Source organism: Xenopus tropicalis, chromosome 5 (assembly GCF_000004195.4).
Source record: "Xenopus tropicalis strain Nigerian chromosome 5, UCB_Xtro_10.0, whole genome shotgun sequence".
NCBI lineage: Eukaryota > Metazoa > Chordata > Amphibia > Anura > Pipidae > Xenopus > Xenopus tropicalis.
The window spans coordinates 25,081,238-25,096,837 of NC_030681.2; the positions used below are offsets into that span (position 1 = coordinate 25,081,238).

At 39.0% G+C, this 15,600-nt stretch overlaps 1 protein-coding gene across 1 annotated transcript in view; it reads left to right on the top strand.

The window, feature by feature from the left end:
- chgb (chromogranin B) overlaps positions 1 to 12,290 on the top strand; it is a gene marked incomplete at its 3' end in the record, with an annotated part of 31,686 nt that extends 19,396 nt beyond the window's left edge. The window contains 4 exon segments of the mRNA NM_001126678.1: positions 1,481 to 1,524; positions 8,332 to 8,425; positions 10,994 to 12,262; positions 12,265 to 12,290. Coding sequence (NP_001120150.1) covers positions 1,481 to 1,524; positions 8,332 to 8,425; positions 10,994 to 12,262; positions 12,265 to 12,272 — 1,415 coding nt within the window.
- Between the last annotated feature and the right edge of the window lie 3,310 nt (positions 12,291 to 15,600).

Genomic DNA, 15,600 nt, shown 5'->3' on the forward strand with positions numbered 1-15,600 from the left:
ATGCAACAATTGGGTCTATTTTTGGACAACCACAAAGTTTTATAAATCCTTATGATCTAATTACTTATTGTGTAAGGAAGGTGCCTTCTCTCAGTACTAAAGGGGTGGCTCACCTTTAAGTTAACTTTCAGTATATTATAGAACAGAGGTGGCCAGACTCGGTCCGGTTGCGATCGACTGGACCGACATGGAATGCGGAAGTGTGGCGTTTGTATGTATGTACGCATTCACGTAGCACTGCATCCCGGCTTGATCGCGGTCCACCAGGAATCGACTGGTGGACCGCCACCGACCTATTGCCCACCCCATGTTATAGAATGTCCTATTTCTAGCAACTTTGCATTTGGTCCTCATTGTTTTTTTTTTTTTATAGTTTATTAGTTATTTGAATTTCTTTTTACCTCTTTCTAGGTTTCAGATGGGGTCACTGACCTCAGCGGCCAAAAACTATTGAGGCTACAATTTTATAGTTATTGTTATTTTTCATTCCTTATTTTTCTATGCAGTCCTTTGCCTATTCACATTCCAGTCTTTGGTTGCTAGAGTAGCTTGGTTGCTAGGGTAAATAAGACCATAGCAACCAGATAGCTGTGGAACTATCGAATTGAAGAGCTGCAGAACAAAAAGCTAAATAACTAAAAAGCCAAAAAAAAAGATCAATTGCAAATTATTTCAGAATATCTACATCATACTAAAACTTAATTTAAAGTTGAACCCTTTAACATCAGTATCAGTTGTATAATTGGGAAGGAGCAGGCTGCTTCTATAGAGTGAAGCAAGACCTTACCATTGCCACTATATGTTCTATAGAGATTGTCTCAACCAAGGACACCAATATGGCAGCTGTCAGTCTATGGGGCACATTTACTAACCCACGAACGGGCCGAATGCGTCCGATTGCATTTTTTTCGTAATGATCGGTATTTTGCGATTTTTTCGGAAAATTGTTGCGACTTTTTCATTACTAATACGATTTGTGCGAAAAAACGCGAGTTTTTCGTAGCCATTCCGAAAGTTGCGCAAAATCTGGCGATTTTTTTCGTAGCGTTAAAACTTGCACGAAAAGTTGCGCCTTTTTCGTAGCGTTAAAAAACGAAAAAACGTTTTGCGCAGGTTTTAACGCTACGAAAAAGGCGCAACTTTTTGCGCAAGTTTTAACGCTACGAAAAAAATCGCCAGATTTTGCGCAACTTTCGGAATGGCTACGAAAAACTCGCGTTTTTTCGCCCAAATCGTATTGGTAACGAAAAAGTCGCGGCAATTTCCGAAAAGTCGTAAAGACGCCGAAAAAATCGCAAAAAATACGAAAAAGTCGCAAAATGTTCGTTTTCAAATCGGAATTTTTCCAATTCGGTTCAGATTCGTGTCTTAGTAAATGTGCCCCTATGTATATGTCACATACACAGAGAATGCATGTTCTGCGCACAATAAGACTTGATCCTGCACAAACAGTAACACTGTGTTTCCTCTCCCCACGCAGTATGTGCCGCGCCGCTGGATAAAGCAGAGCACCCTGAAGAGATGGTATGTTGTCACTTCATCTTTCTCTCGTACCCGCTGGTTGTATTTAGAACTTCAAAATATTGATTTCAATTTGCAGTGGTTATTGGATTTTTGTCTCCTCGTTCTGCGGAGGATTTCATTCTCATTCATTGAAAACATTTTTTTTTTACTCCAAAATGTGGCAGCAGATACACAGCATCTCCTAGATTGTGTGTGTGACTGTGTCGGAGCTATTGGGATCCTCTCCCCCTCCCAGTGTAAATTCTCCTTTCTTCCTTGCTCAGGTTTGTTTCACATGAGTCTCCTTTCCTAGGGGGTTTGTTGGTTTGAGCCTTTAGGGAATTGCTAAGTTGGACCCTACATCTGTCTGGGGATTTACATTTGTTTGGGTCACTGGCAACACTAAAATATAAAAGGGCTTCATGGGAATGTACATAGAAGTTAGAATGACCCCACTCTTGTATAAGGCCCCTTTCTAGACAAGAGCTGGATAGACTGTTTTTTCATTGCTTTAATTAAAGCAGAAGGAAAGGCTAATAAAGAGTTAATCTCAAGCTGCAGGCATACCTTCAGTTGTCTCAATAGTGCCCTTAAGTCTCCCCATATTTCTACAGTTCAGATGATCAGAAGCCAAACAGGAAGAAAAAATGAGCTGTGGAAAGAAAGTTCCCATAATGCCTTGCTCCTGCACCAAGACCAGTGTACATGCTCAGTTAGTAAGTCTATGAGGAAGCTTCCTGCTGATTGGCTCAGATCCACATTCCTAAGGGGGGAGGGAGTTCTTAGCATTCTTGTGGGAGGGGGAGCAGGAGAGGGGAGAGGAGAGAGCTGTCCAGACTCTGGCACAGGAAAAAAGGAGACAAGAAATTCTGTGTTTCTTTTGATAGAGGACTCGGTGCAACATTACTGTGAGTGCTTATGGCTGTATTTACATAGAACTTTCTGATAAAGCTTACTTAGTTTTTACCTTTCCTTCTTCTTTAAGAAAAGTAATCTGCGGTAATGTTATTTCTTAAACAGGGTAAACAGAGAAATCTCTGGTTTGTAGGCAGAGAAGAAGGTAGTTTATCAGGATTCCAGGTTACAGATCCCCCTGCATAGGGGTAAAGCCACACGGGGCATTTTGTCACCTTGGTGGAATCACTCTTGGATACACAATGTGTGGCTTTACTATTAAAGGAAAACGATACCTTCAGAATAATTACTTAACAGATACAGTAGTTTAGTGATGGGCTGTGCGCTCCCTCAGAGATCAGCTGACAGGAAATAATGCAGCTCTAACTGTAACAGGAAGTAGTGTGGGAGTAAAAGGCAGAACTTTGTTCATTCATTGGCTGATGGGGCCTAGCATGTATGTGTGCCTTGGTTTGTTTGTGTGCACTGTGAATCCTATGATCCCAGGAGGCGGCCCTTGGTACTTAAAATGGCAGTTTTCTATTTAGGAGTACCCAATGGCACATACTACTAGAAAAGTATATTTTTGCTGCTGGTATGTCATTCGTATTTTTGCATAAACTTGAATGACAAACCAGTGGCAATTTCAGTGATTGCAATGTGGGTGGGGGTCCGTACTGGCTGGTGATGTAAGGGGCAGGGACTGAGAGGGGGCAAGGCTGAATCATAGAGACTGCATAGGGCAGGAGAGATTTGGTGCATAGGTTGGGTTACGGAGGGGAATAGAGGGGGAGTTGGGAAAGGGGACTGTGGCAGAACCAGGGAGGCTTGGCACTCCGCAGTCGGGTGCATAGTTACAGCTAGGGAATTAGGTTTCAGTATAATTATATCACCTTATACATATTTGTTTCTTTGACCAGCTAATTGGAACATAGAAGGAACAGTGAAGGTTTATGGAGTCTTAACCTCCCCCAAAAGAGAACAACTATTATATACTGATATATAAGTTCTCCAGTGGAAGGTCTTCTATTGGTACTCTCCCAAACAAAAATGTGACCCCCCCCCCCCTGCTACTTGGCTGTTAATGGTTTACGTATCTAGTTTATACAAGAGGGAGCACTTGGCTCAGCCCCCATCCATGCCCTAGTTTGTGTGCCATTTAGAGACACAAGTTAGGGGGTGGCCGCAACAAGGCCCTCTCCTTAAAAGTAAGGACTTGGCCGGCCTGTGTTCCTTGATGTGATGGCTTGCAGACCGACCCAGGGGAAGATGTGCTTTCTGAATGTGCCCTGAGCAATCGCTCTTATTCTCCTTGCACTTCTAACCCAGCTTTCTTTAACTGTTATTAAAGTCTATTGAAGTGTCATTAAAATCTTCACTATACGCCAAAAAATATGCTGGGTGTAACTCTAGAACATGCATTACAAAATGCATTACATCTTCATTTTCTTGTGTAATTATTCTGAATGCTTGAATTGTACCGAGCAGCTTTGAAAGCTTGGGACACTGGCATTGTCCTTGTAGATCATAACATTAACCAACAATGGGAGAAAGTGGCTCCTGTGATTCTGTACGTTCTTTATGGAAGGGCCCAATCGGTACTAATAGAGATCCCTTCCCCGCAGGCTGATATGAGTCAGTGAGAGCAGCACTGAGAAGCATGAGATAAGCCAGAGCAAACTGCGGCACGAGTCCAACCTCGATTCTGATCAAAGTAAACACTAGAAAGGCAATTTCATGGTGACCTAGATGTACTGGCCTCCTTATAGTACCGTACTGAGAAACACTAATTAGCTCCAGGGATCTGCCAGTTCTTGAGATGCTTAACAGTTTAATTGCTTATGACTTTTCCCTGACATTTAGATGGTCGTCCTGCAAGACTATTGCCATTGTGTGCTATTTAGCTGCTATTGGCAGTTCTCCTCATTTCCCAATGGGGTACTGAGACACAGTATCCAGGATACAGGCAACGCTTTGAGCCTCCAAAGTAGTTTTGGAAATTCAATAAAATGCTTTAATTATATTTTCTAAACTTCTAAACACAACCTATATGGTGCAGTAGTGACCTCCCTGGTTAAAAAAAGCTGTACATTTAATGGGAAAAGCTACACTGGCAACATAGTTACTAAAGAGACAGCAGCCCCCATGGCTGTAAAGGGGGCCTAGGGCTGTTAGGGGTACTGACAGACTAAGCATAACTGTGTGCAACATCTTTGCAGAGGTTTTGGTAATAGGGATAAAATGTTTTGACTTTGAGGTCACCGTCTGCCATCATTGGGATCAAGTATAGGTACTGTTTTATTATTACAGAGAAAAGGGAATCATTTAACCATTAAATAAACCCAATAGGGCTGTTCTGCCCCCAATAAGGGGTAATTATATCTTAGTTGGGATCAAGTACAGGTACTGTTTTATTATTACAGAGAAAAGGGAATCATTTAACCATTAAATAAACCCAATAGGGCTGTTCTGCCCCCAATAAGGGGTAATTATATCTTAGTTGGGATCAAGTACAGGTACTGTTTTATTATTACAGAGAAAAGGGAATCATTTAACCATTAAATAAACCCAATAGGGCTGTTCTGCCCCAATAAGGGGTAATTATATCTTAGTTGGGATCAAGTACAGGTACTGTTTTATTATTACAGAGAAAAGGGAATCATTTAACCATTAAATAAACCCAATAGGGCTGTTCTGCCCCCAATAAGGGGTAATTATATCTTAGTTGGGATCAAGTACAGGTACTGTTTTATTATTACAGAGAAAAAGGAAATAATTTTCAAAAATTAGAATTATTTTCATATAATGGAGTCTATGGGAGATGGGGGTTTACGTAATTCAGAACTTTCTGGACAATGGGTTTCCGGATAACAGATCCCATACCTATACTTGATCCCAACTAAAATATAATTAATTCTTATTGGTGGCAAAACAGTCCTATTGGGTTAATTTAGTGTTTAAATGATTTATCTTTAGCAGACTTCATGTAAGGAGCTCCAAATTACAAAAAAGATCCCTTATCTGAAAAACCCCAGGTCCCAAGCATTCTGGATAACAGGTCCCATACCGGTATATGGTTTATGACTCATTTAGGTTTTCCTTAATTTCCTTTCCTGCCCCTGAAAAATGAGATTAGCAATAACTCACTTTAGCTCATAATAACTTGATTAGGCCTGTTTCCAATTAATTATGGAAATGTTATTAGGCATATGCCTTCATTAGCATTTTATCAGTCAGTCCCATCATTAATACTCCTGGGAAGCAGCTAGTTCCATTGAAAAGCGAGGCTTCATGAAATCTAGAGAAAATATATATTAGTAAAAAATATGTTCTGACTCAGTTACTTTCCCAAACTGAGATAAAGGTGCTGAAACTGCCGATTTGTATGTATTGATAATCTCTAAACCATATCAGGATAAGTATTTATTGTGTTGTCTTGACAAATATACAAAAACAATCATTTTATATATTTATTAAGAAAACATAAGAGTCTCTTACTATTGGAGATAGAATTTACTGGACAGCTTTATGACAGCAAGAATCTGATTGGTTGCTATGGGTTACTAGACCTGGGCAAATATCTTCTATAATTTCTACAGGAGTGTGTGGTTTTGAGTCTTTTAAAGGAAAGCCATGAATATTTAACCAACAGATAATTTATATCATATTAAGTGGCCTGCTGAGAAATCTTACCAAACTGAAAAATATCATTTGAGCCATTACTATTTAGTAATGGACTGTGTGCTCCCTCAAAGATCAGCTGACAGGAAATAATGCAGCTCTAACAGTAACAGGAAGTAGTGTGGGAGTAAAAGGCAGAACTCTGCCCATTAATTGGCTGATGGGGCCTAGCATGTTTGGTTTGGTTTGTTTGTGTGCACTGTGAATCCTATGATCCCAGGGGTACTTAAAATGGCAATTTAGGATTACCCAATGGCAGATACTACTATTTAGATGTTACATACAAGCTTTTTGTGTGTATATATATATATATATATATATATATATTATGCATATATTTTATAGAGACCTACATTGTGGCTTTACATCCCCAACCAGTGGCTCGCGAACAACGTGTTGCTCCCCAACCCATTGGATGTTGCTCCCAGTGGCCTCAAAGCAAGTTTTTATTTTTGAATTTCTGGCTTTAAGGCAAGTTTTAGATGCATCAAAACCATCTGTAGTGCCAAACAGAACCTCCTATTGTCTGCCAGTCCACATAGGGGCTACCAATAGCTAAACACAACCCATATTTTTCACCCCTTGGAACTTTTTGCACGTTTGTGTTGATCTCCAACTCACAGGTTCAAAAGGTTGCGGATCCCTGTCGTAGAGGCTGAAATTTGTGCCAGGGCCTTACAATACCCAAGTGCAGCAGCTGTTCTTACTGTAGGTGTAGATTCCCAAGCACTAAGTGTCTGTATATCCGTACATGTAACATCCTTTTGCTTTTGTGCAAATGTCTAGTTGGTTGAGAGAACATCAATGTTACCTGCTTCCCCCCATCTGCCATTTGATTCCAGCCTGATCGGCATTGAGGTTATTATGCTCTAGAGACAACCGATGCTTGATGCTCACAGCTCATATTATATTTGATGGCTACAGCGGGCGGTTGGTTATTATTAGCATATTAAGCCAGGATTATGGGTCGGAGTGAATCCTGAGCATCTATTAGATTACTGTATTCTATCAAGCTCATATTCAGGCCCAGCATGAAGAGCTGCAATGTTAATTAATAGCACAGAGGGATGGAAGGGAAGGGGTTGGAAACAGAAGGGCTCCTGTGTGCTTCAGAGGGAAATAAAAACCAATCAAGATGAAAGTGACAACGTTGTGGCTAACTGCCCGGTCTGCTTTTAGGAGACAAAAAGATCTGGTTTCTGTAACAGTTCATTGGCAAAAAGTGAAATATATAAAAGCCTATAATTTATAACTTGGATCGTTTATTGGTTTTAATGTAAATTTGTAACATTTACAGGAAGGTACCGAACTGTGATACTAGTGACACCTGACATACACAGAAGTGGGCTTCTAGCCCAACTAGCCATTGAGCCAGTAGTGTATACAGTTACAAATAAGCTGATTCCTATTCCTGCTCTCTGTTGTAGGCTTGGAATAACTTTACAATGTGTGTGTATGAGGGAATGAATAAAGTCTACATGTCTGGTGTTAATGTGACAATGAACCAAGGCTCTACTGGGTCATTAGTTATAGCCTCAACATCAGATACTATCAGGCTATTTCTAGGATTATATACATATAAGAAAACAATTATTATCCCATACACAGTAAAACTCACCACTTGGAACAATGGGGTGCACAAGCCCCAAACCTTCAGCTAAGGGGAGTAACCACATATATTTTCTTAAAAAAGACAGGCTGGCACAAACCGGACCAACATAGACTTACACTGCTTTAAATTTGCTGTTTATTAAGAACTTAAGGCATCCTATTCAAAGTACATTTAAGCCTTATGTGTTTCATGCCCCATCTAGGCATAATCTGGGCATCTTAATCTTAAGGCATACTCAGAGAGATCCAGTTGACTCACAAGGTCCCCAAACGAGCTTATCTTTGCCTGATTTGGCCATGTAAGTGCCACATCAGGCTTTTGCAAGCATTTGACATCCCTGGGCCAGAAATTGCATATGAGACATACAGATCTGTCTGGGGAGCACTGGCCACACACTGCACTGATTAAAACAAAAAACAACATGTTATAGAGTGTTATGAAAGTTCTCCTTCAGTGATCTTCCTTTTAATCCATTTATGCACCTCTAAGCATTTCCTAAAAACATTCACTGCTCACAGAGCGTTCTTTCAGTAATGGAGTGAGGAGAACCTGCTCATATAACTTTCTCATATCTTCACCATCATTAGCTTAAAGACTATTGAACACTTTAATATAGTGTTTCTACTTCTTGTTTCTTACAGGTAACACGGTGTATAGTGGAAGTGCTATCCAATGCTTTGGCAAAACCGAATGCGCCGCCAATTGACCCAGAATGCAGAGAAATCCTGAAGAAAAGTAAGGTTACATTATACTTGCAAACGGTCACTCTTTTTGGGTGTGCAGGTCTTGGATCTTTATACTTTTGGGGGTGATGGTGGAGGATGCAGTTATTCTGATGGTATGATGCATAAATACCAATAAAAGGATTGTACTGGAGCATTAGGGTAGGGTATTTGGATCCTAAAGGGTGGCCTTTACTGTTTTATTTACATCACATGGCACACAATACTTTTAAAAAGAAGGACAACATAAATAGAGGGAGCCCATATAGATGGACAAAATATGTGAATGCGATGAAAAGTCATGGTGAAAAGTGCTACAAATAAAATACATTTGTAAGTTTTTTTAAAAAGGAAATCAGAAAACATGTCATACATAGGCAGAGATAAGTTACTTTCTATATTCTCTTCTACTCTGTATTGACAAATGCCAATGGTCTAGCCTGTCCCTATATCAACAAAGTCCCCAATGGAGACGTGAGCATATAGCCAATGAATGTGTTTGCATGCCTTGATGTCATCACTGGTCAAATGGATTTAGTAACAATTTTATCCAAGTCGTCCCCCTTTGGGACTACACAGCTTGAGCTGGATTGGTCAATACTGGCCTTTATTTTCTGCTGTGTGATTTCAGCTGTAAATAAAAAGATAAAATATTCTCTGGGGGAAAAATGGTTATAGAAAGTGTCATTCAGAAACTTCTGAGCCACTTCTCATGTTTATAGAGGAGTTTAATTTAAATTCAGTTGAATCCAATATTGTGAACAAAAAGCCCCACAAATGTTGCTCTGACACAGGGGACATCACACCTAGGTGACTTTCCTGTCGCATTAAAGGGGTGGTTCAGCTTTACGGTAACTGTTAGAGTGTAATAGAGTGTACTATACCTAGCAACTTTGCAATTGGTCATCATTATTTATTTTTATAGTCTTTGTATTATTTGCCTTCCTCTTCTACATCTCAGAAGAGCTTGGTTAATCTGCTTTTTGGTTGTTGGGGGTCAATGACCCTCACAAATGAGTAACAGTGTAACATTTGAAACCCCTGATATACCTATCACTGTAATCTGTTCCTTCAAAAAGTAGGAATAAATACCATTTTTATATGCTGAAATCCAGCTGCAAAACAGTTCTTCCCTTTCTGGATCATTTGAAATCCTGGCAGGGGAGGAGGGACTAAAACATTAATGTTACAAATTGTAACAACTTCTCCACAGCTTACAGACAGCATGCAGGAACTATATAACCCACAATGCATTGCGCTGTGATGTTCCTTTCCTTATTGACATCACCTGTGCAGGGAATTGTGGGATTGGGAGGATGCAGGCTGAAGGCAGGCTGAGGACAGGCGATTACTGTTACATTTTATTTGAGTCACAAAGTAGTCAGCCAGATCAGCAGGGGAACAGGGGGCGGGGCTTAGGGAACTGTTCCAAACCTTATTATAATATTAAAAATCATGAAAAGGCTGCATATTTTTTAACTGATTTATACTGCAAAGTTGCTTGAAAGTATATTTACTTTTCAAAAAGCTTAGATTGTGTTGGGTGGAGTTCCCCTTTAACAGTTAATTGAATTTGAACTGTTCATTTAACTCTGAATACAGTGCCAGAAGGCAAGAAAAACTTTGCCTTTCCAATTTATCTCTTACTTTTCAGACGGAGTTAGATTTCCTGGCAGAGAAACCCAATAGGATATGTGAACGACTCCTTAGATACTGTGACGCCTGCATTGCCATTTGAGCGATGATTTATGTTTAGCATGCCTACAATTGGTTTAAGTTGGAGCATCAATCATTCATGGAGGCCGGATAATGAAATGGTTTTTACACAGAACGTTAATACTTTTCAGATTCAGAGGCAATGCATTTTAATTTAATGATGGATGGAACATCAGTCATAAAAATGATGAATGAAAGCTTCTAGTCTTGATATAAAACATAATCTGGAAATAAAGATCTCATATGCCTGAGAGAACTCGAAACAACTAGGAGATAATGAAAAATAAGTGGGATTATTAATGTGTGCAGGTAGATGCATAGCTTGCCCTTTACTGAGCAGTAGGGTAGAAATATCAGTGTCATTAGTTATAGCCATAGCAATTGCCTGACAGATACAACATTAACACCCCTCTGCCCCCATTATACAGTATGTAGCTCCTGTACAAGGGGTTGCTGAGTCCATAGGATGGGGGTATCTGAAAAAAGTTGAATTCAAACATTGCTAAATTACCCCTATGTGTCCAGCAGATACAACAGCCCAAGCATAAATAGTATCAGCAGTAGAGGCTCTGGCTAAGTTATAAAAATATGGGTGGAAAGATGAAGGCTACCGTGCCCACATTGTGACGTATGACTATGGCATACAGCTGGCACCAATGGAATTTAATGTGTCATTAAACTATTTGCACTGATGGGAATAATATATATGTTGGTTGTTCCATTTAATATTTCAAGCATACTTTATGCAGGAGGGTTTATCAGTATTACCAATGACTACTAAAATTACAGTGGGTTTAAGTATGAAGAATTATCGTCAGAGCAGATAATACCTTGTGCCTAACATTTTATGTTTTTTTTTCCTCAGGCAGCAGACACAATCAGGATGAAAACGAGAATGATGTTAGGCAATATGAAACCATAAACCTGAAGAATGTGCCCAGTACTGATGGGCTCCATCATAAAGCCGGCGAAGAAGCCATATCCGACACTCATAGAACCAAAATTCCAGAGGAAGTAGAGAAATGGCACCACGAAGAGAGTGAAAGCCAAGAAGAAAATGAGAAAAGAGAGACGCAGCATGTTCAAGACAATGAAGAAGACACAGGACATTCCAAAGAAAGAGACTTTGTAGATGAAGAAGTAGAACGAATACATCACAAAGAGCATATTCAGAGTCAAGAAGTAAGTAAAGAAGATAGAGAACAAGCTGAAACCTCACAAGAAAAAAGGCACGACATTACTGATGAAAAACTCCATGAAACAGCCAAAAGTTTAGAAGAGGCTTCTGACGAAGAGGTAAGGAATCTAGAAGACATTATGAAGAGACATCACGACAACTGGAGAGATCACAATACTAAACCTGAGAAACATCATTTGAGCCATTCCTACGAAGAATCCAATGAAAGTGAAGATGGAGAAGAGAGACGTTACAAGTCAAATCATGACACGTTTGGACAAAGATTTCTTGGCTATGAGGAAAAGAGAAGTCATCATACAAATAAAATAGATTCCAGTGAACAAACCGAGGGTGAAGAGAAAAGGCATAGTGCTCTAAATGCTTTCGAGGACCGTGTGAAGAAGAATTATTATGATACAAAAGGCCACAATGACATTCAAAGTTCAGACGAATCAAAGGAGACGATTCATTTGCACAGAGGAAGTGAAGAGGTTAGAGAACAAGGTTATGACAGCGAAGAAAACAGTAAAGAATCTAAAAGACATCACAATAAAGAAGAGGAAAGGCATCATGAGGAAAAAAAGCACTGGCCAATGGACCAAAGTGAGGAAGAGAAGTTTAATTATGAGCACAGCCCTGAGGACAGTGAAGAAAGTGAGGAAGATATTGAGAAGCGGCATGCCAAGGACAGGAAACTAAAGGAGGAACTCTTTGAGAAACTGAGGCACCACCTGCTAGATGGCTCCGAAGAACAACCATATAACCATGAGGGACCAGCAGAAGATAAGAAACGTTATGTGAGCGAAGCAATGGGTGAAATGAAAAGAAACTACCCAGAGCGAAACGAAGAGGAAAAAAATCAACGTTACAATGATGAAATGACAAACCATCACTATGGCAACAATAAAGAGGATTTTGAGGAGTCAAATTTCTTTGACAATGAAAAATACAAAAGACACCACCCTGAATATGAAAGAAGAATAAACCATTATGGCTTCCCAGATGAGCTTAAATGGAAAAACAGATTTTATGATAAGGAGGATGACCCTACGTATAACAGTGAGGAAGAAAACAAGAGCAACATGCAAAACAAAAATGTCTTTCCCGAGTTCAGTGATTACGACTGGTGGGGGAAGAAGCAGCTATTGGAGGGGATGAACCATGGATATGCGGAGAAGAGGAGCGCGCCGAAAATGCACAAGTTTGATATGAAGAGACAGTATGACAGAATGGATGAGCTCGCCCAGCTGCTGAACTACAAGAAGAAGTCTGTTGAGTTCCCAGACTTTTATGAATCAGAAGAGATTAAGAAGAGACATCCTAATGACAGGGGGAGCCTTGGTCAGAGGCCCTTAACAGAGCAAGAGGTAGATATTCATTTTAGAGAAAATTAGATTCATCTCAGTTCCTTTTGACTATCTGCAGCATTGCACTTCCAGAAATGTGTGTTACCCAAACAATATACTTAGCAGAAAACAGTGTGAGAGGTATGGGATCCGTTATCTGGAAACCCGTTATCCAGAAATCTCCAAATTACGGGAAGGCCATCTCCCATTTTAGTGAAATAATTAAAATTTTAAAAAAATGAATTCCTTTCTTTGTAATAATAAAACAGTACCTTGTACTTGATCCCAACTAAGATATAATTACCCCTTATTGGGGGCAGAACAGCCCTATTGGGTTTATTTAATGGTTAAATGATTCCCTTTTCTCTATAATAATAAAACAGTACCTGTACTTGATCCCAACTAAGATATAATTACCCCTTATTGGGGGCAGAACAGCCCTATTGGGTTTATTTAATGGTTAAATGATTCCCTTTTCTCTGTAATAATAAAACAGTACCTGTACTTGATCCCAACTAAGATATAATTACCCCTTATTGGGGCAGAACAGCCCTATTGGGTTTATTTAATGGTTAAATGATTCCCTTTTCTCTGTAATAATAAAACAGTACCTGTACTTGATCCCAACTAAGATATAATTACCCCTTATTGGGGGCAGAACAGCCCTATTGGGTTTATTTAATGGTTAAATGATTCCCTTTTCTCTGTAATAATAAAACAGTACCTGTACTTGATCCCAACTAAGATATAATTACCCCTTATTGGGGCAGAACAGCCCTATTGGGTTTATTTAATGGTTAAATGATTCCCTTTTCTCTGTAATAATAAAACAGTACCTGTACTTGATCCCAACTAAGATATAATTACCCCTTATTGGGGGCAGAACAGCCCTATTGGGTTTATTTAATGGTTAAATGATTCCCTTTTCTCTGTAATAATAAAACAGTACCTGTACTTGATCCCAACTAAGATATAATTACCCCTTATTGGGGACAGAACAGCCCTATTGGGTTTATTTAATGGTTAAATGATTCCCTTTTCTCTGTAATAATAAAACAGTACCTGTACTTGATCCCAACTAAGATATAATTACCCCTTATTGGGGGCAGAACAGCCCTATTGGGTTTATTTAATGGTTAAATGATTCCCTTTTCTCTGTAATAATAAAACAGTACCTGTACTTGATCCCAACTATATAACTAAATGAAATAATTATTGGGTTTATTTAATTGTATAATTATTTTTAGCAGTTATGGAGATCCAAATTACAAAAGCAACCCTTACCCAGAAAACCCCAGTTCCTGAGCATTCTGGATAACAGGTCCCATACCTATAAAGCACCTGAAGGGGGGCAATACTAACATGTAGCATACTAACTGTAGGAGCTATGTTATGAGTAAAGAATTTAACAAAATGAAAACAATGTGTTTGCTAACAAAATGATTTGCCCGCCAAAAAAAATAAAAATCTGATATTGAGGTATTTCCTATATGTTGTCTAAATGATACACATTTATTGCAGTAAAACTGGAATATTAATAACTTGAGCCTCCAGTAGCTCCTATGTTTAAAGGAATACTGTCATGGGAAAACATGTTTCCAAGGTAACTTCTAATATAATCATATTTTATAACATAGGGGGTTAAGTAAGTCATGTGACACCAGTTTCATCACTAAGCAGTGTTTATAGGATATCATTTACAAGATACCCATGGCTCTTGTGCATTTTATATAGTGAATAAAGTACCTTCCTATTAATATTTAAGGATAATATAAGTCACAGAGTTCCAAACCACAAAGCCGAAGGGCAAGTGCTTTTATACAGGTCATGGAACTTCAAAGAGACTTCTATTATCCTCATATTTTACAACAGGGGGTACATTATTTACTATAATACATAAGCTCAAGTGAGTCTTGTGACACGAATGACATCATTAAGCACTGATTATAACTTATGACATCACTAGGCATTGTTTATATGTTTATAATACACAGCCATGAATATCCTGTAACTTAGATCAGTGTAAATGGTGCTTAGTGATGTCATCGGTTATAATTGGTGTTTTTAGCTGGTCATTAATGATGTGCGGGTCGACTGTTTGTCCACCCGCACCCGAACTGGTCTGCTGCTTTGTGTCTATTTATAGACCCGAGGGTTTGGGGCACATCACTAGTGGTCATGGAACTTCTTGGTGACTTACATCCTTATATTTACACTAGGGGGTACATTATTTACTATATATGTGGAATAGCTCAATTACAGAAGAAAAGATGAAATATATATATTTTATTGTTTTGCAGGAAAAAGAGCTAGAAAATCTGGCAATTATGGACATGGAGCTGCAAAAGATAGCCGAGAAGCTGAGCAATAGCCGGCAAGGCTGAGCTAAAAACGGACTCTTTGCAGCCGGAAGCTATACTGTAGTTCAGAAAACATTCCCAGATTTTTTTTGTCAGATTCACTGCCTCTTTAAACCGAAACCCCTCACTTAGTCGATACACACAGAATCTAATTCACTGTTCACCACGGTTATGTTATTGTTTTTGGAAACTGTCTGGAGTATTATCTATGCTACAACTATGAAGTCAGCATGAACTATAGCATTTATCCATATATGTTCAAGAGACATTTTAATGCTTGTGGATATTTTTGTGGTATTGTATGTTAAAAACATTTATTGTTAAAGATTTGAAATAATAAAAAGCAAATAAATCTTGGCCAGTAAATTTCTTCATTTTATTTAGGGCAATATAAAGTATTTAAAGGTTACATTACTACCCTCAGGAACCATATGAGGACAAATTTACTGAAGGTGCAAGAGCGCACCTCTGTATTTATACAAAGAGCACTTATGCCCAGGTTCTTAATAAATGATCCCTAATTTCTATTTAGATTGATCCTTCACGTCCAGAAGAGGCATGTGCATAGGACACAACAGTGAGGGGGCGC